We start from the raw sequence: 27,347 nt of genomic DNA, 5'->3' as shown, positions 1-27,347 counted from the left end.
CAGTACAATGAAATTCTTCCTTCACGTATCCTGGAGCAGAGAGGGTTAAGGGCCTTGCTCAAGGGCCCAACAGTGGCTGCATGCCAGAGCTGGGATTCAAACTTTTAACCTTTTAGTTGATAGGAAAGCTCTACCCACTAGGCTACGACTGTCCACATAATGTTAAATAAATGAGCCATATCAACTTCAGATTCATGTCCGCACTGTACTTACCCCTAATAAGCCAACAGATTATATTTATCAACACTAATGAAGTCTATTCCTTCATTTTGGCCTAACTACCACTTATTCTAAATTAAGGGTTCATTTTACTGAAGTTGCCAAACAATTGAGTTTCTGATTGTAGTGCACAGATTTGAACATCAGGTGGCGGTAACGTCAAATTAAAAACTTTATTTTCTTTGTCCCGATAAGATTGGTTTAATTTACTGCGTTAAATTTTTTTCTAAATTTGTGTTTGTTTGCGCGTTAGTGCACATCAGTACACACAGAACGCTAAAATTCCCACAGAAAAACATTGAAAATGAACTGGCTATTAAGAGGGGGTGTTACGATGAAAGTAAACACACGATAAATCGTGTCGTCGCGGTTTGATGGCGTCAGAGCATTGCGTCGTGTTTGTAACTAGCAGCGGTGAAGAACTGAGTTTAGTCCTAAATGACTTTCTTACAGAATAAATTGTAAACATAATATAATATAAATATAAATACAATATAATATAAATATAAAATAATAAAAAGAACATTTTAATGATGTTTTTGTGAAGTGTACAGTAGATAGATGTGAAGGTTAGCGTGTTGATGGCGTGCTTCATCAGGAGAGCTGTGTCCTCTCAGGTAATAAATATAATAATACAGAAGTATAATGAATATAATCAGCATTTTCCTCAGTTTTAATATTGAATATACTTAAACACATCAGCAAATCAGTTCAAACAACTTTCTAACAGTAAAATTCAAATTTTGTAATTAGTATAGAATACAAATCTGCTTTTAATAAACACTGTTCATAACAGAAGAATCGTTTACGTTTGTTTTTTTTAGATGGGGTTATTAAACTGTATGTATTATTCATATTTAGTTGTTATAAAAACACGTACCATTAGTATCTTGTTGTAAAGCTGTTGTTTACAATAGAAAATAATCCCCTCTGCAGCTTTGGGGTTCAGTTCCTCTCAGCAAACTGTCCTTTAATTACCCAGGTTTACGACAGTCCCTCTACAGACACACAGTTGGAATAGAAAATTGACCGGCCTACGTGAGCACCTGTAATTATACAAAGCTGTCATGATGCTTCCACCACCGTACTTCACTGTGTGTTTGGTGTTAGTGGAATCGTCTTTCTCCAAACATGAGCAGCTGATTTATTACCAGAGATTCTGTTTTTGTTTCATCTTAACTATTCTGATCGGTCCAAATGGTCCTATGCTAATTTTAGGCATGTTAACATCTCTGATTTTGTTTTAGCAGACATGGGCTGTAGGAATGGAGATGTATAAACACCACATAATAATCAAAGCAGCTCCCAAACTGCACATATTAAACTCTATATCTTGTTTCTCAGCTTTCAAGGATCTGTGGAGTAAAGGAAGAGGTTTTCATCCCCCACCTGTCTGCTGTACCTGTGTCTAAAAAACAGTAAGAATTATAATGACTTTTAAAGGTGTTTGGGGTAAAATTATGGTTGCAGTGGCCACACAGGCAGAACCTGTTTTTACTCATAATTATGGCATTGTAAGATGTTAACCCTTTACAAAGTGGTTTTGCCATGTTTACGTTTGTGAAGTGAAGGGTTCTTTGCGGGGGTGGGTAACATTATCAAACAAAGGAATGTAAAACGAGTCTGCCTAATAATGAACTTACTTTAAATGAACAGTTTCAAATTTGCTGTTCAATTGTGTCTCCAGATATGTTTACAACAAGACCAGTGCAATATTATACATCACACCTTTATTGCACCTTTAATGCCTATTGTACCTTTAATGTTTCAGGTTTGGTCCTGATCTGAGGATATCGCTGAGCTCTCTGATACAGAATGGAGTTCTACCAGCTGATCAGGATCTTCAATCTCAGACAGATCTGCTTATCAGACAGGTTTCAAATGATGATGCTTATAGTTCTTGATATTTGACAGACGTTCTTACAGCAGCTCTTCAGGATTAGAATAGTCTTACTAAACAACAGTCTTACTAAATAAAGTCCAGAAATATTGGAACAGGATCATGTTTCCCATTGTCTTCCATCATGTAGTAATGCTTTGTGAACTAAAAATGCCAACTATATTGCAGACTGGTCCATCTAGCACCTGCTGGCATTTTCTGATTACACAGTCATGCTGTTGTCATACCTGCAGAAGGTGGCTTTATGTGAAAATAAACATGGATGTTCATGTACTGGATGTTATGGATTGCTCCATGCAATGATATCATGTATTAGAAATGAGTTTGGCTAAAACACCTGAACTTAAAATTTAGGAGAGGTGTCTGCATACTTTTGGCTGTAGTGTATGCATTAATATTTGGACATTTGTACTTTTACAGATTGGATGATTGTTTCTCTCTTTGTTCTTCACTAGTTAAAAGGCAGCAGCACTGTGATTGAGGACGTGTCCTCTGGACGTGGCGTTATCAACTTTAGAATCAACAAGCTGCTGCTGGCTGAGGTAAGAAGGGTCACTCGGTTTGGGCATTCAATTGAGTTACACCCTGCAAGATACACTGTAGAATTGTGATCAGAAGAACCCTTGACCAGAATGAGGACTGGAACACAGTTATATAGCTTCAGGTTTTGGTTTAGGCTGATCTTTTAAAACCTGGATCGGTAAGGTTGATTTGATCTATTTTGTAGGAATTATTAGGAGACATCTGCAGAGAACCTGAGGGGTTTGGAGTGAAGAGTGAAATCCTCCAGAACCTTCCGAGAGGGAGAACCTTGGTGGAATACAGGTATATCATCACCCTCACCTCCATTGTATTGGGGTTTTAGTTTTAATCGCAGAAGATTTAAGGGCTGAAGAGAGCTGAGACTCTCAAGCACCCCGTCCAGCATGTGCGCAGTCACTTGGTTGTAAAAAGTCATTCTTTAAGTTACTGTTGTGTCCTGTTAGCTCGAAACAGTCGGGTCATTTACTGCGCGAATCTGCCACTCACTGGATGTTTTTGTTATTCGGATTCACATGATCAGATTTATCTTTAATGACAGAAAACTGAACATGTGATCTTTATTCTGTTTCCTGCAGCTCACCAAACATCGCAAAGAAGTTTCATGCTGGACATCTGAGATCCACCATCATCGGTCAGACTGCTGATCACATCTTCACCAATAATTCTCATTGACCAAACATATACAGTTCATGCAGAGAGAAACTGATGTAGGATTCACTAATGCAAATTAATTGTGGTGATGCAGGTGATGGTGGCCCACAATTATAGTTATGAATAATATACTAATGGAAGGACACCACATTTAAGGGCTTTTTTTTTTTTACTCACCAGTTATTTTTTAAATGTTTTCTTTAAGCCTCTCTCCTTTTTTATAATTTTATTAAATATAGTGTTTGTCTTGGTGGTCTCACTCTCTCGAACCCTCTGTCTCACTCTTCCACCCTCTCCCTGCTCTGTAGGTAATTTCATTGCTAATCTGAAGGCGGCGTTGGGAAATGAGGTGATACGTGTGAATTATTTAGGAGACTGGGGAATGCAGTTTGGTGAGTGTGTTTTCTCTATCCCAGTTAAAGATGAATTCTAGTTCCAGCTTCAGCTTCTTGTTTTAATTATTTCGGAAAAACTGGTGAATGTTGAAGCTCAGTATAACATTCACCTGATACAGTGTGAAGGCAACAGAGCCTCCACTAACTCAGTGTAGAACGTGAACATAAAGAATTGTGCTTTCTGATTGGCTGGTAGGCGTGTATTAATACTTTTTAACTGAACAGGTGTAAAGTAGATCCAGTTGTAAGATGAGTTGAAAGGTTGAGAACATTTAGTAGGAATGGATGGAAGCTTTGGATCAGAATCATATCAGTACAATTCTAGATTTAGATTTGATTTAATTATTTATTGTTTTTATTTCTAGAATAAAGGGGTAGAATTAAAAAGATGTGTCATTAAAGCACCACAATGTAAAAGCTAGTTGATGTATAGTTATTAAACCAGCGCTCTCGTACAACACCTGCTTTCTCTACATGGTGCTGATGTGTAATTATCTGTAAACAGAAATAAAAAGTATTTGTTTATTCAGCATGAACCACTCCCTCTTTAACATAGATCAACAATTATCACTATAGGTTCTCCCAGTGTAACCACCAGTGTCATCCTACTGAAACGTTTGTCTGATAGTTCCATTTGTAAATGGTAATATCTGGGCTGTTGTGTGTTTCAGGTTTACTGGGAGCAGCGTTTCAGCGTCTCGGTTCTCAGGAGAAGCTGAAGGAGAACCCACTGCAGCACTTATTCCAAGTGTGTGTATAATGTGAATGTGTTTTCAATCAGTCAGAGCTGAATGGTTGGTGTAAAGGTGGTGGACATGGTGGGTGTGGTGGAATATGCAGAAATCTTCAGTGAAAATAATGTCCTACAGGGAACAGTGATGCCATGGGCACCAATACCACCATCACCCCCAAGTGCAGGTTCTTTTGTATAATAAAGTCTTTACTGAACGCAGTGATGACAGTTTCTGAAACCATGTGGTGATAATCATCACAGAAACGTGCTGGTTTTTAATGCAGTGCCACCCTGGATAAAACGTCACTGCCATTTAGTCATTGTTCTCAGGCTTGTCATTTACACACTTTCTCAGCATTCTTTGAATCTTTTGATGATGATATGCACTGTAGACTGTGAAATATCTCAAGTCCTAGCAGTGACTTGATGAGGAACATGGTTGGTATACTCCATCCATCCTTGCTCATATGACTTGAGCATAAATGCATTCCTTGTGGAATTTCTTGAACATTTTAGAACGTTATTAGATTTAGTTCTCATTCTGACTTTGTGTTGAAAAGGTGTACGTGCAGGTGAGTCGGGAGGCGGAGCATGACGAAGGCGTTCGATTGGCTGCTGCAGAGTTCTTCAGGCGACTGGAGCACCACGATGAACAGGCTCTGTTACTATGGAAACAGTTTCGGGAGATCTCAGTTCAGGAGTACAAGAAGATCTATCAGGTAACACGATGCTAACCAGTGAATACTTGCTAATGAATTTGTGCATATTAATTAGCTTTAGTGTGTTAATATATGCTATATACAAAAGTATTTGGACACCTGATGTTGAGCTTGTGGAATGTCCCATTTTAAAATCCATTGTCATCAGCGGCTATAACAGCCTCCACTCATCTAGAAAGCATTCCACTCCAAGTTTATGGAGGATGACTGTGGAAATGTGTGCCCATACTGACATTGGATTAAAATTCCAATTAATCTTAAAGGAGTTCAATAGGGTTACAATCAGGGTTCTGTGTAGGCCACTAGACATGGACCTTGCAGTTCATGCTGGAAAAGAAATGGGCCTTCCCCAAACTTTATGATTATATTTTACAATATTTATTGTTATACACCTTTTTATTTGGCTCACATAATTAGAAGACGGCCTCTACATCTCAAGTTACATACTGCAGCTTTAAAATAAATGATGCCTAATGAGCTCCATAAAAGAACATTAGCACATCAAAGGTACCCAGTGTACATTTATGGCAACTGGGTGTCACTCTGACGCATGGTATGATGAACTGCGTCCTTGTCAGTTGTGTGTCATTAAGAGTACATAGTGGTGATGGACCATCACTCTATTATTTTGGCTTTTTGATCTAGAGTCACTTTTGTACCGTGAGGTGAATGAATGGGCGACAAAAGCAGAAAATCTGGTTCCAGTTTTGTCAGATGTGAAATCTGAGCTACAGTGGGCACAGGTTCACCCAAACATCTTCTTTGCTTTAAAGGATCTGGATTTCCGCTGCCGCATATAGACAGTAGGGTCAGAATTTGGCAAAAACAGCAGGAATTCATTATCCGGTTAAATGGGTAACACTGTTGCATTAATTAATACTCACTGATTAATTACATGTGTATATGTGTGTGTGTGTGTATCAGAGGTTAGGTGTTTCCTTTGACCATTACTCAGGTGAATCATTCCATCAGAACAAAGCTCAGCAGGTGCTGAATGAACTAAAAACACGAGGCCTTCTGAAGATCACTCAGTGAGTAGCACACACACACAATGACTTGATAATGGCTCGTGAGTAGTAGTGATGTATTGATGTTTGAATGATTGTGATTGGTTGATAAACAGGAAAGGAACAGGAGTGGTGGATCTGAGTACAGAAGGTGACATGTCGTCCTATTCATCTGTAGTGCGCAGTGATGGAACCTCACTTTACATCACCAGGTCTGTACTTTAGCCCAGTGCTTTTCAGCCTTTAAATAAACTCACTCCAAAGGGTTTATTTACTTATGTGCAGCAGGAGTGGTATTAATATGGGATGGCGAATGGCTGCTGTTATTCTTGTTTGTTTTATTTTAGAGACGTGGCTGCGGCGCTTGATCGTAAAGAGGAATTTGACTTTGATGAGATGATTTACGTGGTAAGATACACACACACCCACACACACACACTTTCTCACTTTAAATCCTGTGTGTTGTGTGTGTGTGTGTGTGTGTGTGTTAGGTTTTGTGTTGGTGTTTTCTGTGTGGGAGTAAAAGCCGTTGTGTTTCTGTATTAGACAGATAAGAGTCAGTGTCTGCACTTCCAGCAGCTCTTCCACATCCTCAGACTGATGGATCGCCAGTGGGCCGACAGGTAATAACAACAACAGAAATAATAATAACAATAATAAAAAATCAACAATACAGCAACAATAATAACAATAGTAATATCACAACAATAAAACTAAAAATAATAAAACAGTACAAATAAAAGTAACAACAATAACAACAAAAACAATAATAACAGTGATATCAAGAACAACAGTAATTACAACAACAATAAAAACAGTAATAATAACGATTACAATTATAACCACAATAAAAAGGGCAGGAGTAGCTTAGTGGTTAAAGTACTGGACTAGTAATCAGAAGGTTGCCAGTTCAAGCCCCACCACTGCCAGGTTGCAACTGTTGGGCTCTTGAGCAAGGCCCTTAACCCTCAATTGCTTAGGTTGCATACTGTCACAACTTTAAGTCGCTTTGAATAAAAAGCATCTGCTAAATGCCAAAAATGTAATGGAAGCTGGGCGGCTGCATGAACAACGATTGGCTGTTGTTCAGGGTTAGGGGTAAGAAAGTCAGATCATAGGTCCTCATAACTGGTGCGACTGCAGCCCCTGCTGGCTGACTGATGGCGCCTGCACAGGGCTGAAGAATGGTGCTGATGGGGGTGTGGCCCTCCGTACACAGTGCCCGTCGGTGTATGAACTCGACTCGTGCAGGTGAAAAATGCAGTCTGTACTGACTGTACAGGGGGCGGCGTATTTCAGTAGAGAGGCGTCCTCAGTCAGCGGTGAAGGGTCGAATCAGTATAGAGGACGCATTTAGGGTAATTGGACACGACTAGACTGGGGGATAAAAATTGGGGGGGAAAAGAGGAGAAAAAAATATAAATAAAAAAAAAATTTAATGGAAATTACACTTATCAATAATAATAATAACAGTAATTATAAAAAATAACCACTAACAAGAGTAATAATAACAATGGCAGTAATAATAACAATAACAGTGATAACAACAGTAATAATTGTATGTGCCTCTCTGTCTGTGTTTCAGGTGTATACATGTACCGTTTGGGTTAGTGAAGGGAATGAGTACACGCAGAGGTGAGGTGGTGTTTCTGGAGGATGTGATAGATGAAGCTCGCAACCGAATGATTCACAACATGAACCAGTCCAAAAGTAAGAGCATACACAAACGCACTTACACACACACACGATACTTCAAATGTGATTGTGCTTTACACCTAGTACACCATGTACCCCTCCAAACTACACACAACATTATCATTTATGGTTAAAAATAATAAATCTGTGTGTGTGTGCAGCCTCTAAAGAACTGAGTGATCAGGAGCTTACAGCAGAGCAGATAGGAATCAGCGCTCTCATCGTTCAGGTGAACTTCATCCTCTTCCTCACACACACACACACACACACACACACACACAAACACCCAGCCTTTCAGCTCCATCAGTGTAAATGGAAAAATCTATGATTTGTAAGTTTATCTTTACAAAATGCAATTAAGTTAATCAGTGAAGACATTGGAAACCTTTTTTTCTACTTTAAAGATAAAAGATAAATAAAGATTTAAGAGAATTAACAAATCAAGGATTCTTTTACGAAATAGCTTTTCTAGAAATACTTATTTAGCTTTGATTTGAATGTAATTATTATCTTTATTATTTGATTACCTGAGTTCCCGTCTAAATACGACACTGTGTTTGCTCAGTAACAAGTTCAGTGCTGATAAACTCTGTGTGTGTGTGTGTGGGATCTGTATGAGTGTGTGTAATCTGTACGTGTTTGTGTACAAAGTAGATTATGGAGATGAGTCAGATCCGGGTTTTGTGTTAGTTTTTTAAACTTATCCTGAAGGATTCAAACAACGACTGACAATCATCCTGATGTAATGTTTAATGTTTTGATGCTATTAAACTTTATGACAGTTTTTGTATATTGGTGTCATAGCCACGCCCTACAGTGTGACATTAAATCTACATCAGTTGGACGTTTGTACCACAGACTATTATTGTATGTGTGTGTGTGTTTCAGGACTTTAAAGGACGGTTGATATCTGATTATAAGTTTGACTGGGAGCGGGTGCTGCAGGCTCAGGGTGATACTGGTGTTTTCCTGCAGTATACACACGCACGTCTGCGCAGGTACATTCATTCATCACACTGTATTCATGCTAACCTGAGTGCTGAAGTCATATCACCCCAGTTGTGTAGCCTAACTAGCAACTATCTGGTGTACTAACATGCGCACAGTGCAGGAAGTTCAGATGTTTAAAGATTGTAACGCAACCTTGTCCTTGTGGCTGTTGTTTAAGTACATGAATGTGTTTTGATTTATGTTTATTTTACTAGCACACTAACTGTGTACATGTATTATGGGATGTTTGTTTTGTGCAGTTTGTTAAGGATGCATGGAGATGCAAATCAAACAGACTTTGATCCTTCACACCTACAAGAAGATCAAAGTATTTTAATTCTGCAGCACCTGCTCAGGTAACGTTCACCTGGTACCATTAGTTACTGCTTTACCGAATCACAACCCACCATCAGTAACAAATTAGCATAACTGTTTATACTACAGCATCATTAAATTGATTCTGATTGGTCAGGAGGTGGTTAATTATATGGACCATCAGAGATCTAATGTTAGCGGGACACTCGTGGCGTCATTACAAACAAAACAAAATTAAAAACACGAACAACATGCATGCAGCTAAGATACTGGTGATTTCGGCTGATTCTCTCTTCAAAAGATCCAAGTTTGAGCAGTGAATTCTTGTACTTTTTATAGTCAACATGGTGAAGTGGTGTATCTGTACATCCCTACAGTGATGAGTATTTTATTAATGATTTAGTTTAATAATCTCACAGGTTGAAAATAACAATGTAAAGGCTAGTTTGTACACCAGCGCTGCTCCCTGTTACAGTCCCAGCCATCAAAGGCACTCGTACCAGTAAAACTATTTCAGTATTGATCCGTTTCATTAAATGTATCAACGATGTTCGAAATCACAGTGTTGTTTAATAATGTATTTACTATTTGGTTCGGGTGTTTGAACCGACAGTGTTTCTGATCCTCACCTGGGTTCTTATTCTCAGGTACGATGAGGTTCTGCTCCAATCAGCACTTGAGCTACAGCCTCGCTACCTTGTCAACTTCCTTCTCACGCTCTGGTACGAAGCGATCACATCACATTTCATCTCAAAACCTCATTAGTATGAATTTAAACACAGCATATACAACATGTGCTGTGTAAACAATGTCCACCTGAAATAATGATCAATGTATACTGTATAGATTTAGATGGGGAATGATTTTACTTGTGTTATGGTAACCCTCAATCGATTGGATTAAATTAGTTTGAATAATTGTGTTTGTCACTTGGTCAAGTGGTTGCAAAATAAGTAATTGCAAAAAAGAATTTAACTGCAAGAATAATTTGGACATGAGGTTCTTTTACAGGTTCGTTTATGTAAACATTCTGGAATGGATTAGGGAACTGTACTGTACCAGATATACCAGTGATTAGGAATTATAATGTAATATAAATGATTATGAATGTATCTGATCTGGTTATTTCTTGTTGTTTTCAGTCACTTGGCATCGTCGGCACATAAAGCTCTGCAAGTGAAGGGAAGCTCTACACACGTGGCTCAGGTAATTATAGTATCATATGATATAATTATAGTAGAATAAACTCGTATGTGATGATTTTTATTCAGTTTTTGTTTCCCCGTTTTTTCTTTTGATTGACAGGCCAGGCTCTGCCTCTTCTCCTGCACATGCTCAGTGCTGGCTAATGGGATGAAGATTTTGGGTATTACACCAGTGGAGAGAATGTGAATGATTCTAGAGTTAATAAAAGTATTAAAATAATAAAGGTTTTAAATTTTTCATTTTGTGGATGATTAAAAGGAAAATGAAATGGTGTAAACATTTAGTAGTGTGATCGATTTTCAGTAAAGCAACGTGATCCATTCTAGCAACTGTAATCTATTTATCCATCCATTAATTGTTTATCCTTCACAGATAGCAGCTCCCATTGATAGTATTCAGGTCCCCACTGCATTTGATACTCACCGTTTGCCATGACTGCAGTTCTGCATCAAAGCTAACATCGTCAACTGACAAAGGAATAATCTACTCTTCAGATATCATGAAGCTAACCAAAACCAGTAAACACTCGACTACTCCAGAGGGCAGGGTTTAATAGTTCAGTCACTTTCATAACCAACAATTCAAGATAATCTGGATTCTTTTACTCCAAATATAAACCAACCCAGGTTTAGTTACCATGACGACCAATGTTTTGACATTCTTACGCAAAAAGAAAAGGTTTAAGTCCAACAACGCCTGCAATGTTTAAACAGAAAAGTACCTGATTACCAACTCTAATTCACTAAAATCCAAAACATGAGATGGGGTTCTGGTGGTTGGATATGGGTGCAGTGATGTCTAATCAGATCAGTTCCTTTCATTCCCTTAAAAACTAATATTACTTACATTTTAGCTTCACGTTTACTTAGATTTCATGGTTATGATTAGTAGAAATAACTGGCTGCATGAAATTACATTTGAGCTCCACTCGCGTTTATCAGAGCTACTTTATCAGACATGAACAGCTGCTTTCAGGTCTCACCAGGTCACAGCATCTACATCGGGTTCCAGTCAGGACTTGGACCAAGCTGCTCCAAAGGTTTCGTTCCATTTATTTTTTTAGCCATTTCAGATGTTGAACTTGCTTTTGTATTTTAGATCTTTATTCTGCTGCAAATCCAATGTACACATTAGCTTATGGACAGGTAATATTACATTTTCCTGTTTCCTCATAAGAGTGTAATTTATTGTTCCCTCAATACCAATTCATTTAGATAAATATTGAACTCGCATCAATAAGCTGTGAAGCAGGTGAGGATCTGAACACTGCTGTAGGGTTAAAGACTAACCAGTACTGTGTGTATTACTGTTAATACCACCAGTGTTTCACGGGCGGCACGGTGGCTAAGTGGGTAGCACTGTCGCCTCACAGCAAGGTCCTGGGTTCGATCCCCAGGTGGGGCGGTCCAGGTCTTTTCTGTGTGGAGTTTGCATGTTCTCCCCATGTCTGTGTGGGTTTACTCTGGGTGCTCCGGTTTCCTAAAAACTAAAAATGAACAAAGAAATTATATAAACTGTTTTTGTAATTATTAAAAGTTTAAAATATTTAAATCTAAATAAAAATGTGAACAAAATGTAACATTTATAATCAAATAATGTCCCATTTATTGTTGTCCAGGCTACAACAGAATGTGTAATAAAAATACACCGACATTTGTAATAGTTTTAAATACAATATTGTGGAGAATACTAAAATGAATACAGTCATAATAATTATTTCTACCCAAACTCCATTTCTAAGACACAATGTTATTAAGGGGTTTTCATTCAAGATTGTTGAAGAACATACAAATTAAGTTTTCACTACACTATACATACACTAAATATGCAAATAAATTTTGCATAAAATCTTGAATAGTAAATATGTAAATGAGTGAAGTTTAGCCGGTGAAGGTCCACAACGGTAACTTAGTTAACAATTTCGTCATAAGTTGTCAGTTACCAACTTGTAATCTGGAAATTCTTGTTTTGCATCTTCATAAGTAGAATTTAATGTTTTAATTTTGAGAACCAATTTAGAATTGGGAGATAGTTCTCACACTCACTCAACTGTCCAAGTCATTTTTGGCAGCTTTAAAATACATTTATACAGTCTCAATTCAGACATTTATAATAAATCAGTGTGTAATACTGCATTAAATCTCAGTTGCTACACTGATAGCACTTCAGCTACTTTGGATCAGAGATCAGCAAAGCAGATCTGTTGTGTTTTTAGTAGCCGACAAAATTTGTGGGCCAACACATTTAAAAAACCAGTTTGCCTGCTTTCTCCGGTCAATTTACTTCGCATTGTTAGTGACATGGTTTATTAAATTTCATTCAAATCAATGTATTCACGTCCAAAGAGACTAGTGAGACCAGGGCTTCATAACATGTAATAAATTAGGCTTCTTTAACAGTTTATATCAGAGTTGAAAGCAAAAATGATTATATGATAAAAAATAAACCTCGTGATAAATACTTTCATTTGTTTTGCCTTATGAGACAACGAGAACTTGGGATTTGTAAAATAGTTTAACAGAAGAGAACGTACAAAAACACAGAAATTACACACACAGACATGATAGAAATTAATGGTTAAGAATGATCTTGATTTCAGTTTTAACCCAGTCAGTCTCTCCTTGGCTCAGCCTCTTTTTTCTGATACACAGGCCAGGCGCCGGCTCTCATTTTCAGGATCAGTACTGTACAAAAATTATTTTAGCAGTTGAACAATGTGAACGCAAAAGAGAAAAGTGCAGATCTTTCTGTCATCTTCTACTAACAGTTCCTTAGATGTTGCTGAGCTCTTTGCTAGCTTTGTTAGCTTCTTTAGCTCTGGTTAGCATGCTGGTGTCCTGTTTGGGTAATCCGTACAGGTAAATGGAGACACACACCAGCAGAGCTCCGGAGGCAAACGTCAACGCTGCAGGGCAAAAAACAAGTTTTTTTTAAGGCTTAATTTAATCATATGTAATCTTACACTGAGGAGAAGTTTGGTCATGTGTAACCATCAGCAAAACTGTGTTTAATATTACTAGCTAAGAAGCATACCATATTTATAATATTGTAATATCCTGTTCACCCTTTTCTTTCAGACATAACAGAACAAAAGTGTTTATATACAGTAGCTGCAGTATGTAAAATCTGGAGATAAATACACATGTAATACATTTTCAGATTAAGCTGTGAATGCCACACATACTCAGATTTATAATCATGACAAAATATTTACTTTATAATTTCATGACGCTTTTTATTGTTTATCTTGTCGGAACAATCACACCAGATACTTACTGATCTGCAGACCGAACAGCGTCACTGAGGCGACAGTAGACAGAACGATGGCGGCTGCAGCTGAAAACCCTTTCATGATGTTATCAGTGTATTTCACCACCACTGACGTGTAAAGACCACCTACACTCGATAAAACTACACACAACACACACACACACAGTCGTTGGTCAAATTCAGCATTAAACAACTATAAACTATTAATATTGGCAATAAAATTACTGAATAAACTGCAATAACTCACAGATGACGAAGCAGACCCACGATGTGTAACCATAGAAGAAACCTTTCTCCATCACCTGCTGTCCATCAGTCATGTAAACACCAATCAGTGTGATAACAATCCCCGACAAGTACATCTGAATATTCCTCACCCACAGAGATGTCTCGGAACTCTTCAACACCTTCTCAAAGTACACCCCTGTAACACACAGCAGAACTTCATCACAACCTTTAATTAACCTTTATCATACAGGAGGGTGCAAACGTCTAAAACCACCAGGATCCTCTGTAGTGACGTGCAGGGAAATGTATCAAGAATACTGATATTTGATAAAGAAGACTGTTAATATCAGGACGTTGTAACCATTCACACATTTTATAAATCCATATATAACTTCATATCTAGCCCACAACAAGATTGTTTTTCATACAAAAATGTGCTGCTTAGCTTAGCACTGTAGAAAGTAATCCGTGTGGGCAGGAAAGCTACACTGAAGTCTAAACTATTACTAAGTGAGATGGGATAATAAAAGTAGTGATTGTTTGTTACATAACACCCATGCTGAATGAGGAGGGTCAGGGGTTAATACGTGCCTTCTGCGTGCCCACTGGTCACTTCTTTACACCGGACAACGGTGGATTCTTCCACAGAGCTATAAGATGTATGGAGGAACACACTAAACCCTCTGTATACTTCCACCACTCCTACTGATACCTCATCCAGACAGAAGAAGGCGGTGGTGAAGTAGGAAGAAAGAGATTCACCATCAAGCCAAACCAGTTGGGTCTGTAGAGTGCAGCTTTACAGGGAGCTACAGACCAAACACCACACAGGTACATCATCATGAAAGGAGGATAAAGTCTGTGTTTCAGTTCAATCCATCCTCCCATCCTCATCAGGGGTGTGTGGTTTCACATTCTCCACATTTGTACAAATCACTAACATCTTACAGTTTATAAAAATCTGAATTCTGACCTGCAAATCCAGAACAGAGAACCGCTATAGCGATAGCCATGAAGCCGACGACCGGGTTCTGCTCCATCTGAGGAAACATTCACACTTACAGTCAGTGTTTCAGATCAACTGTTCTTTACACCAATTCTGCTTACTTTAGAACTGATGGACACACGTTTAATTGTTTTTCCTATTTCAATTATTTTAATGATCTAAAACCATTTCACCACATAGAAAGCGTTCCCTGTAAAAACTAAGCTCAGCTCCTCCTGTCTGCAGGCTCAGGAACACTAATCTTTGTTGATTTGGGCGCTGCATCTAATAGTCTGACATGGCATAATTTTTCAAACCCCTCAGTCAGCGATTACTTCTGTCTGGTTTCTTAACCATGACCTATATACAGTGCTCATTCGAAGCAGCACACAGTGAAATGCAAAACAGCTGCAAGCTGATTGCATTTCAAGCTGATTTGTATTTAATTCTGACACAAATTCAGCCTTTTGTTTTTTTAAATGCAAATCCATGTGGACTGTTTTTCAGTAGAAAAATCAAGTGACGTGAAAACAATGTAACCTGGGTTTTGCTTTTCATTTCGTCATCTTCACTGCATGTCACCTGTATTGCATTTCACAATTATCCACTGTAGTGATTTTATTTTAATTTATCGCTTATTCCTCTTTATATTTGTTAGTCCATGAATTAGAAAAGTTCTGTACCAAAGCCAGAGGACATTTTGAGCTCCTACATACTTAATTATGCTTTATACTGACAGGATGGCAGCACAAAGCTTTTAAAAACTCTGAATCTGAATCTACTGGGAGTTGCTCATTCTCACCTGAACTTTGGTTAACTCAGCAGGTTTCCACTGAACGAGGATAACACCCATACACAGCATGAAGACAGAGAACCACTGCACTCGACTGAGAGAGCGGTTCAGCATCAGTACCGTACAGAGCGCCGTACACGGGATCTTTAGCTGGTAGGTTACCTACAAACATTAAGGAAACAGTAAAGCAACATTAGATGTACAATGCTAGCACTAGTTTGCAAACTGTGAAAGGAAACCAGAGCTCCTGGAGGAAATCCACACAGACACTAAGAAAACATGCAAACCCCACACAGAAAGGACCTGGACTGCTCCACCTAGTAATCTAACCCAGGACCTTCTGCTCTGCTGTGAGGTGACAGTGCTTACCATCACGTCCAACACCGTAACTAACCGAGTTACTGTTACATCCTACACTGTAACTAACAATCACTTTATACACCCTAATCATGTGTGTATGGTATGTGTTTGTGTGTGTACCTGATAGACGGCTGCATCCAGATTACTAAGGGCGATGAAGGCCATGTTGTTCTGAATGGCGTAAACTACAGATGGAACACTCAGCTTCAACAACTCTACAGGACTCCGAAATATGTGCTCCTCTACTGTAGCCATAAATCTGCTCACCCCTCCTGATTCACTGCAAAAGACGAGTGCATTGACTGATAGGAATGCAGCCTTTTTTCTTCAGGTGCCCTGAAGTTACAACCCAATACAATAGTTTAGCTCAGAGATTCTATACTGTTTTTTTAAGTGTGTGTGTGTGTGTGTGAGAAAGAGAGATAGAGATAGAGAGAGATTACCGAGTGAGCATTCCTATACTCAGGAACAGTTTGATGACCTCGGTGAGACAGACAGCCGTGGTGGAGAAGTAAAGTTCAGTCTGAACTGTCCGGGTGTACCGTAACACTATGGTGTACGTCGCTGCCACCAGAGTCATCACCGTCAAACAGTACAGTTTGAACCCCACACTCACCCCCTCTAAAACACACACACACACACACACACACACACACACACACACACACACACACACACACACACAACAACAACAACATACAGACACAATGAATTGTCTTTTTTTGTTTGTTTCAGCGATAATAAAAGTGGAATGTTTTGTTTTGTACTCTCACAACACATCATGTCTAGAATCACTACACATCCAAACACTCTCAAATCCTGTATTTCTACCCCCCTCCCCCCTTCCCGCCGGTAGCTCTGTAAACATACACACCCATTGTTAAATTAATATAATTACCATGCAGAGATGGCTGCCAAAACCAGCAAGTTCCCGCATCTCGCATTACACAAGATTCATCAGTTCACAAGGTTATAGCAATCACAGTCCTGGACAATTTAGTATCTTCAATTCACCTCACTTGCATGTCTTTGGACTGTGGGAGGAAACCGGAGCTCCTGGATAAAAGCACCTGCTAAATGCTGTAAATGTAAATAGAAGAAAGATTCTGATATTCGACATAAACATGTCAGTTTTTTGTTGCTTTTTGATGGGATGGTCTGTCTTACCAACAGAGGATCATCTAGAAAAACTTTACTGTATTTATCTTTACATGAAAACATACAATTAATGAATTTAAACTAGAGTATAGTAAATAATTCATATTTAATCAGTTTAATTTACATTTATTTATTTATTTAACTTAACTCATATAAACAAAAACTACATCATAATACAATCAGTGAAACTGCAACCAAACACATTAATTATTAATAAATGTAAATTTCTGTATTATATTGTCATTTTAGTTTAATTATAACAATAAATGTAAATTTGATTAAATGTAAATCTAAGCAACAGAAAAAAATAACAATGTTAATAATTAAATTAATATAAATGTTATTAACACTCACCGTTCCCCATGATTCACTTATATGCACTAATAAAGCTTCACACTGTAATATAATACTGTAATATAATAATTAATGATTATTTATTCTTATTAAAGCCTCAGTGATCATGTCTGATACTCTCCAGTGTCTGAACCGCACTGTGAATCTCACTAAATCATCCACTTCCGCATTAGAAATAAAAGTCATTAGAATAAAAGTCCGCCCTATTTCTTTGACGTGCACAATTTGTCATGTAGCTACAGAGTTCTGTTCCAGACAGATATAATCCTCAGATCATATAACTCATCAGGTGTCTATATATTATGCACCACACCTCATCAAGCTATAAATATAATAATAATGACATGATTCTCAGTTTAGCATGAAGCTTGAATCATAACTAAAGTTTACACGAATTCCAGAGAACCGGATTAACCAGATAATCTGATCACACACTTCATAATTCATGAAAATCCGGTTTCTTTTTTGTTTAGGAGAAGCTGAATAATTGTGATTCTGTCACCACAGCAGCCCAGTTAATACAGTAAAACCAGACCACACCTGTTAGAATATACAGTAAGAAAACCAGAACCAAACAAACCAGTTTTTCTATATGTACACACACACACACACACACACACACACACACATATATATATATATATACACACACACACACACACACATGTATACACACACATACACACACACACACACACACACACACACATATATATATATATATATACACACACACACACACACACACACACACATATATATATATATATATATAATTATTATTTAATTTACTTGCAGCACACCTGTCCACTTTAAACTTACACATATTGCAAAAAAATGTTTGTTTAGAAAATTTATTTGAAGTAAAGCTTTCAGTCACTGTTTTAAAGTGTATAAATGTCTTAAGGTTTAATATTTAGAACTTGCTGAATAAATGAATCAAAATAAATGATGGCCTTAACGAGTTTGTTTGTTTATTGGGATTTTAACGTCATGTTTTACACTTTGTTTACATTCATGACAGGAACGGTAGTTACTCATTACACAAGATTCTTCAGTTCACAAGGTTATATCGATCACCTCACTTGCATGTCTTTGAACTGTGGGGGGAAACCGGAGCTCCCAGAGGAAACCCACGTAGACACAGGGAGAACATGCAAACTCCACACAGAAAGGACCCGGACCACCCCACCTTGGGATCGAACCCAGGACCTTCTTGCTGTGAGGTGACAGTGCTACCCATTGAGCCACCATGCCACCTCCACCTTAACGAGTAGCAATCATGGTGAAGCTGAAGGACCTTCATAAAATTTTCAGGAACAAAATAATGAATCAACACTTGAAAAGAAAAAGCTACAAAGCGCCAGCAAACACTTCCAACATCATCGTCACTGCAACTTCTTCCATCATCCACAAGTGTTGCCCAGTGTAGTGTAAAGCCAGTCTGACAGATGACTGAATTTTGAGGATACCAGGACAACACTCCCTGTCTCAATGTAAAGTGCCAATTGTGTTGTAATGTAATTATTTTATTGTGCCAGTAATGGTTTCACTGTTTTTGATGGTTTGGGTCTTTTAGCTCCAGTGATGGGCATTTTACTGTCTCAGATTCAGATTTACATAATACAGTGACAATACCAGTCAGGTATAAAGATAAAATGACCAAGCACTCAGACTAACAGTCCAATAAACTATCAGTAACTGAAAAATCCTGCACCAGATCTGAATTTAATCTCCAGATTTAAAAGCCACTGTTCTATATAACTGTGTACACTGTAGTTATGTGATACTTAAAACACACTAGCTCACCACCATGCAGACCTGATTTAGAGTCATAGTGGTGCTACTGGCCTGGATCAGTGGTCTTGTCTAAGTGAGGAAAGGTCAGATGGTAAATCACCTCCTTGCTGCTACATCAGTTCCTCCCACTGTCTGGTTAAGGTTTCAGTAGGACTGGTGGAGGAATACAGCTGGTATAATGTGTCACTCCATACATGTTAAGGTGGGTAGTATTGAAGGGTTGAAATGTGTAACATGAATAAGTATTTGGGCATCATTAATACTGATCTCTGCACCTACAATACAGATATACAGATTAATACATCTTCTGCAGGTGTTGCGACAGCATTGGTACATATTTAAAGAGTGCAGGTGCTAGACTGATCTACTTGCTGTACTGACCTCTCTCCTATTGAAAACGTGTGGTTCACTATGAAGTACAAAATAGGAAAACAAAGCTCCTACATACAGTTGCTTAACTGAAGACTTCTTTAAAATATCAGTTTTGGATCAATTGGTTCAGTGCACAAACAATTATAAGTGTTGGTACATGCAGCTGGTAGAGTGGGTGCCACTGAGCAAACTGGGTCATGGGGACCTGTTCCTTACATTTACACTTATGCCATTAACCAGACTGTTTTAGCAAGCAATTAAGGATAAAGGGACCTTCTCAAGGGCCCAACAACGTCACTTTAAAAAAAAAAAGTTTTTATTTTATTTGCACATACAGTCAGGTTCACAAGTACAGTTATCTTTGGACATATAGGCTAATCATTACCAATATACATGACACAGCAAAAAAACCAAAACCAAACTACTAAATAATAGAATGGATGAATAAGATTAGTAGATTAAGACATAGGTAGGGCATAGGTAAGAGATAGGACATCAACAGTTGCCATATCTGCCAGAATCTATGTGTTTTTTGATGCAAGTTATATGTCAGTTGCTCCAGTGGAAGCACTGTTGTAACTTGATGGAACTTGAGGAGTTGACCATAACAGTAAAATACATTTCTTAGCAAGAGATACTAAAATGAAAAATAAATGTCTTGTTTTACAGTCAAGCACAGAGTCTGTATCATAGTTCAACAGAAAAAGAGCAGGACAAAAGGTTAACTGGACCTTCAATATTTTCTCAAGTTCACGGTGCCTCAAGTTCACCCCCTTCCAAAAAGACTGTATCTTGTCACATGACCAAAAACCAACAATGTCACTTTGATGCTGTTGGGGTCAAGTTAAATACTGAATTAATTATGTCATTGAAATTCAGTCACTGAATGTGAGGATTTTCAAACGTTCTCATTGAGTCCAAATAAATGAATGGACAGACGTATGGACAGGTAGTAGATGGGTTATTTATGGCCGTCTATGGCAGTCTATGTAGTACCACTATGCTGAAGGAGGTGTGTTCATAGAGTAGACAGAAGAGTGCTTTGTACCCTGTCTCACTCCCTCTCTTGATCACTCTGTAGTGTTAGTGCTGTACATGACGGAGGTGTTGAACAGTGTGTGTAGGACGAAGCGTGTGGGACGGAGTGTATGATGGTGTTGCTGCTGTATTGCTGTTTGCTGCTCTCCATAACCCAGGTAAGATGTCTCTCCATTTCTCCATCCTCATATCTCAGCTGGTTTTAGTTTAACCAATCCTAAGCGCTTTGGTGAGGTCAAAAGTTTACGTACATTTGTTGTTGGCTGTGACTGAATGACTGGCACACAAACCAAACCTTTATCTAAATGAATTTAGGTTCCATCATAAGTTCATTTAGGGTTTTCTGAAAACATGGCAACCCTCTGTAAAACATGGTAAGACCTTTGTCATTGAACTGTGTCTGGCTCGGTATAATTGGTCCAAATCTGTCCCATTTATATGACCACAGAGAAGCCACAAGTCATCACTAATGATACATTAGGAGGCCATGCTACATAGTTGACTGGCACTTTCATATTTTCAGAGAAAAACACAACAGCAGCATCCAGATTAGTTCTAGTCATTTTGAGACAGGATGAGTCAAGATTCACAACCTTGCAAAATCCATGAACAAAAAATCCTGCAGTTTAAGAATCACATTTATCAATAAGTAATTGCAAGTATTTCAAGTTATTTACCATTAACAGTGCATAATGTCATTAAAATAATCAAAACTTCCTATTCCAAAATAATGGGCATTAAAACTGGCCTCCCAATACCCAAACATTTTTGTGACTTTAACAGCCTTCACTGATCTGTAAAGCCTTTTCATGATATTTTGGGCTGTATTTGTGGAATTGTGTAACCATTTAGTCTAAAGAACATTTGTTATGTTAAGGCACTGATGTTGGACAAAGAGGCCTGGTTCACAATTAACATTCCTATTCATCCCAAAGGTGTGCACTGGGCTCTGTGTTCCTTCACATCAAACATCCCAATCCATGTCTGTGTGGACCTCACTGTGTGCACAAGGGCTCAGGCATGCTGAGCCATCCACAAACTGTTGCCACAAAGTATATTTTTATAATATAATTTTAATTTATATGTTTGATAGGAACTCAATAACTAGGAGAAGTGTCCACATGCTTTTGGCCACATGGTGTAAACAGTCTAATTAATTTTTGGAACATTCCAGCAATTAACTGAGAAAAATCCTGCACTTGTACTTCATAACGAATCCAATAAGTGTGTGTGTGTGTGTGTGTGTGTGTGTGGGTGTGGGTGCGGGTGTGGGTGTGTTCTATATAAGTCGCTACACATACTGAGTTTTTTTTAATCTCGCTCTGCAAAAATCTAACAGAGGAGCTTTGAATGTTTTGCCGTGACCCTCACGACCCTGCGAGTGCTGCAGACGTTATTACACACACAAACACTCAGAGACAGACACACACACATCAACTAAAGCCTAAATGCTAATGTTGCTAATGCTCATTATATTTATACAATAGCCAGATGCTAATTAACAATCATCTGCGTTCAGAAATAACGTTGCCAGTTTGGCAGAACTCAGGATTTGATCTTCTGACTGGTTGTCCAGAGCTTTAACCTGCAGATACACCTCCGCCCTTCTCATTTATATATAATGTAGCTAGTATAATTGAGCATAATTTCATTTGCTTTTATTTCCATTTATGGCATTCAGCAGGTTTGAAGTGACGGTTAAGGGGACCAAGTAGTGGCAACTTTGCAGAGGTCATCCAGTACCATTATCACCGAGCCACCACTGTTTTTGTCCTCCCAATTTAGTCATATCAAATTACCCGATCACATTTTGCTTTCTACGGGTGCTAACCTCCACTCCTGACTGAGGAGGGCTGTGACTAACCCACGCCACCTCTGACACATGCGCAGTAGCCAGCTGTTTCTTTTCACCTGCATATGGAGATCTGTATTGAGCACAGAGAGTCACACACCAATTTTAATTATTCTCTGTCTCTGTGCAGGCACCACCGAAAAGCCAGCAGTAATGTTTTATTAATACATTTGCTTTTCTAAATAAAATTAATAGCAAGAATGTTGGGAGTGTACATCATCTGGAGCCTACAGTGTACGTCAGTTCATCATCTCCAGACAAACAGCTGCAAAAGAACCTTGAAGTTTTTAGCATTTTTCTGCACTAATAAAATAATGTTTAATCCCATATTACATACACACTATAATATACAGTATGACTGTGATTCATTAGTTTGCTAGTTAGTAAAGATTGCTGTCAATGCAACACTCTGACATTTACATGATGGTGTTGTTTCATATGAAGGGATTAAACCAACTGAAGTTTCCCTTAGCTGATATGATGTGATTATTGCATAAGGAATACAAGGGCACTGCATACAGACCCTGTTAAATAAAATCCATCTTAAGCCTCAACCCTTTACATATATACTGTGCCCCACCCCTCTATACTCATTAAACAATGAGCCCAAGTTCATACCACCATATTTCTTACACTCTCATCAGACAGATGGGATTGTGATTACTGAGATCTGTACTGACTTTGTATGATAAATATTGGAATTTAAATCTAATATAATTATAAATCTGATTATTAGCATGTCTTTCCAGCAGTGCATCATGGGCTTTTACGTTTGAGTTCTGAACATCCTAAAGGATCAAGTGTGTTTTAACTCAATAAAACTGGAATTTAAAACACAAACATAAATCTAAGCAGAATCCAAAAGAAAGTGATTTTTTTTATGTTTAACAGAGAGAAGCTTTATACCCACCTGCACCTCCAACACAGAGCACCTCTGTACACCATCACCACAAGGGTTGGACGGGGTGTGTTTACTTTTCCAACAGACGCTGGATGAAGGAGTTGCTTATGTACAGATTCCTTTATTATATCAACACACCCACATTAACACACTACTCTACTACAGAAATACACTAAACGTGGTGAAGCAGGGTTTAGCTACAATGCTGCTTTTAAATGGAACAAGTGGCTCAAGTGGAACAAGTTGACAGAACATTAGAAAAACCTCGACTTTAAATACTTTTAAATTCAGACTAAAACATTCCTGTTTGAACAGACTTACAGCTCAGTTTAAAACACGGCTAACTTTTTATTCTGTAATGGCACCTCCCTTAAATAATTTTTGTTTGATTTATTCTCTTATAAATCTATTGTTTTAATCATGTTTTAAACATGTTTTTATTTCATATTCCCCTTTCATCTCTGTTTTAATCATGTTTTTTTTATTTTATATTCTTTTTCATCTTTTACACTTTTGTATTTGTGAATTTGTGAAGCTCTTTAAATAAATGTGTAACTGGTAGAAATATAAATAAACCCGTCTTGCCTTATTATAACAACATGCTCTGTTTACACAGGAGGATTTTATGTCTCATACCTGGAATGGATTTTGATACTCACCTAAATTCACATTTTATTGAAATGTATCAGGACAAAAGTTGGCGATGATAAATTGGTTAGCTAGCAGTTTTAATTCTAACGTTGCTAATCAGGTTATGTGATATTACTCTGATATTACTCAGTCTCTTCTGAATGGTCTGGACTTCATGGAATATTTTGTAAGTGCTGTTTAGAATTTTGTACTGATCCTTTAGGGCAAAATTAGCCAACCAATCATGGAAGCTAACAGCAGTTTATAATATTAGCACATATTATTTTTTGTGCAGCAGGTGAGCAGCGTGCAGGTAAAGAAGGCCCAGAGTGGGAAGGTGCAGGTTGGAAATGCTCAGGTGGTGGTACGTGGTGGTGGAGGCTCTGAGAAACAGCAGTTCTGTACCTGGCCGTGTAAATGTGGGCCAAGGCCGCAGTGTGCACCTGGAGTGAGCGCCGTACTGGACGGATGTGGCTGCTGTAAGAGCTGTGCTCGCCAGATCGGAGAATCCTGCAATGAGCGTGATGTGTGTGACCCTCACAAAGGCATGTACTGTGACTACTCCCGGGATAAACCACGCTACCAGATGGGAGTGTGTGCATGTGAGTTATTTATTTTTGTTCATATTATAGTGAACTGTTATTATTAGTCATACTTTACAACAATACTTTTACTGTTTGAGTGCCAATCATAAAGACTAGATCATTTACACCATGTGTATGTGCATGAGCGATGTGTTCCCTGTTTCTGTACAGATATGGTAGCGATTGGCTGTGATCTGAATGGAATTCATTATGAGAACGGTGAGGTGTTTCAACACAATCCTCTGTATAAGTGCACCTGTATTGGTGGAGCCATTGGGTGCACACCGGTGTTCATCCAAAAACCAGCAGCCATGTTGGCACCAGCAGGATTACAGAGCAACATCGCTCCTGCTGGAATAAGAGCCAAAACCCAGCAGGATACTGCCCAGAGGAGCAAGTCAGGTGAGAAAAATTAGCTCAATTAATTTAGTCAAATGGGATGCTGTGAGCTACTGTTCTACTGAATAAAAAAAAAACATCAGTCAAATGGAAATGGATTGAAATGGACCCCCTCTGCTGTAGTAAATAGTATTTAGCAATAATTCTAAGTTTGTGTGAGTGTAATGTAATGGTAATGAGTCGATGTGTGTGAGTGTGATGTGACATTGGTGAATGATGATTGGATGTGAGTGTAATGTGATGGTAATGAATGAATGATGATTCAATGTGTGTGAGTGTAGTGTGACAGTAATGAATGAATTATGATTCGATGTGTGTGAGTGTAGTGTGACAGTAATGAATGAATTATGATTCGATGTGTGTGAGTGTAGTGTGACAGTAATGAATGAATTATGATTCGATGTGTGTGAGTGTAGTGTGACAGTAATGAATGAATTATGATTCGATGTGTGAGTGTAGTGTGACAGTAATGAATGAATGATGATTCGATGTGTGAGTGTAGTGTGACAGTAATGAATGAATTATGATTCGATGTGTGTGAGTGTAGTGTGACAGTAATGAATGAATGATGATTCAATGTGTGTCAGTGTAGTGTGACAGTAATGAATGAATGATGATTCGATGTGTGAGTGTAGTGTGACAGTAATGAATGAATGATGATTCGATGTGTGTGAGTGTAGTGTGACAGTAATGAATGAATGATGATTCAATGTGTGTCAGTGTAGTGTGACAGTAATGAATGAATGATGATTCAATGTGTGTCAGTGTAGTGTGACAGTAATGAATGAATGATGATTCGATGTGTGAGTGTAGTGTGACAGTAATGAATGAATGATGATTCGATGTGTGTGAGTGTAGTGTGACAGTAATGAATGAATGATGATTCAATGTGTGTCAGTGTAGTGTGACAGTAATGAATGAATTATGATTCGATGTGTGTGAGTGTAGTGTGACAGTAATGAATGAATTATGATTCGATGTGTGAGTGTAGTGTGACAGTAATGAATGAATTATGATTCGATGTGTGAGTGTAGTGTGACAGTAATGAATGAATGATGATAAGATGTGTGTGAGTGTAATGTGAGGGTAACGTGGGAAGCTTACAGGGATCCTCCCTTAGTGTGGAAGAAGAGTTGCCTGGTGCAGACGACACCCTGGTCCCCTTGCTCACGCTCTTGTGGTTTTGGGATCTCCGTCCGAATCTCCAACGATAACGGCAAGTGTAAGATGAGGAAAGAGCGCCGACTGTGCCTACTCCGCCCCTGTAACAAGAAAACCCTGAAAAGCCTGAAGGTACAGCTGAATGATTACATTGTTAATATAAATGTGGTTTGGGACACACCCACAATAAACTATTATATAATAATTGTTTACAGATGCCTGCAGGAAAGTCATGCAGGCCGAAGTTTCAGGCTCGAACGGCGGAGAAGTTTAAGCTGTCAGGCTGTACGAGCAGTAAGAAGTACAAACCGAATTACTGTGGAGTCTGCACTGATAAACGCTGCTGCGTCCCAAATAAGTCCAAAGTGGTGAAAGTGGAGTTCAAGTGTACAGGTGGAACAAGTGTCCAGTGGAAGATGCAGTGGATCACTTCCTGTGTGTGTCAGAAGAAGTGCAACGACCCAGGGGACATGTTCTCCCAACTGCATTTACTGTAACACACACTCTTGTATGTACACTCTTGTACCAATACATTCGTCAAGAAAAGGAAACTTGCATTGTTATTAAAATACAACTTTAATTTATAAATCATTTAACGTAAAAAATTGATAATGAAAATATGGATGAGAGGGGGAATATGTCAGTATAGCGTGTTCCACCCCAAGTGCGGATGACGGGTGAAATGAAGAACATGATGGCTTCACATGTGTCGGAGGGTGCGCATGCTAGTCTTCCTGGTCCTTCTTGACAGGTTGTTCGTGAAGCTGAGTTCTCAAAAAAATGGAGGGAACTGAATATATATATATATATATATATATATATATATATATATATATATATATTATGGCAAGCCAAACAGGAAATATATAGCAAACACTGATATATATGGAATGAAACTACATATATATGGAATGAAAACCGATATATATAAAATGAAACTGATATATATATATATATATATATATATATTGAATAAAAACAGATATATATGGAATAGAACAGGGAGCAACAGGTTACATCAAGCAGATGGATTTACTGGTAAATCCCCCAAAGAAATACCCATTCATCCCATTTTTCCAATAACCGACA

The 27,347-nt window shown here is 38.2% G+C and overlaps 3 protein-coding genes across 3 annotated transcripts; 2 read left to right on the top strand and 1 right to left on the bottom strand.

The window, feature by feature from the left end:
• Positions 1-683: 683 nt before the first annotated feature.
• On the top strand, positions 684-10,652 carry rars2 (arginyl-tRNA synthetase 2, mitochondrial). The gene is made up of 20 exons (XM_063001036.1): positions 684-836; positions 1,564-1,637; positions 1,991-2,093; positions 2,575-2,661; positions 2,847-2,944; positions 3,238-3,293; positions 3,622-3,705; positions 4,380-4,456; positions 5,002-5,160; positions 6,085-6,191; positions 6,284-6,379; positions 6,515-6,575; positions 6,714-6,790; positions 7,753-7,877; positions 8,024-8,091; positions 8,751-8,860; positions 9,113-9,208; positions 9,815-9,889; positions 10,310-10,373; positions 10,473-10,652. Exons 1-20 carry the CDS (start codon positions 801-803, stop codon positions 10,557-10,559), a joined length of 1,740 nt encoding a protein of 579 aa, XP_062857106.1. The 5' UTR covers positions 684-800; the 3' UTR covers positions 10,560-10,652.
• A 1,302-nt stretch (positions 10,653-11,954) lies between these two features.
• On the bottom strand, positions 11,955-17,604 carry slc35a1 (solute carrier family 35 member A1). The gene is made up of 8 exons (XM_063001035.1): positions 17,522-17,604; positions 16,453-16,630; positions 16,130-16,289; positions 15,659-15,811; positions 14,845-14,911; positions 13,891-14,067; positions 13,650-13,784; positions 11,955-13,278 (listed from the first exon to the last, which is right to left on the bottom strand). Exons 1-8 carry the CDS (start codon positions 17,529-17,531, stop codon positions 13,145-13,147), a joined length of 1,014 nt encoding a protein of 337 aa, XP_062857105.1. The 5' UTR covers positions 17,532-17,604; the 3' UTR covers positions 11,955-13,144.
• Positions 17,605-24,289: 6,685 nt separating this feature from the next.
• On the top strand, positions 24,290-26,755 carry ccn6 (cellular communication network factor 6). The gene is made up of 5 exons (XM_063001904.1): positions 24,290-24,301; positions 24,413-24,716; positions 24,870-25,100; positions 26,197-26,390; positions 26,474-26,755. Exons 1-5 carry the CDS (start codon positions 24,290-24,292, stop codon positions 26,753-26,755), a joined length of 1,023 nt encoding a protein of 340 aa, XP_062857974.1.
• The last annotated feature ends 592 nt before the right edge of the window (positions 26,756-27,347 follow it).

This window comes from Trichomycterus rosablanca, chromosome 9 (assembly GCF_030014385.1).
Source record: "Trichomycterus rosablanca isolate fTriRos1 chromosome 9, fTriRos1.hap1, whole genome shotgun sequence".
NCBI classification, from domain to species: domain Eukaryota; kingdom Metazoa; phylum Chordata; class Actinopteri; order Siluriformes; family Trichomycteridae; genus Trichomycterus; species Trichomycterus rosablanca.
This window is presented reverse-complemented; position numbering and strand designations above follow the sequence as displayed.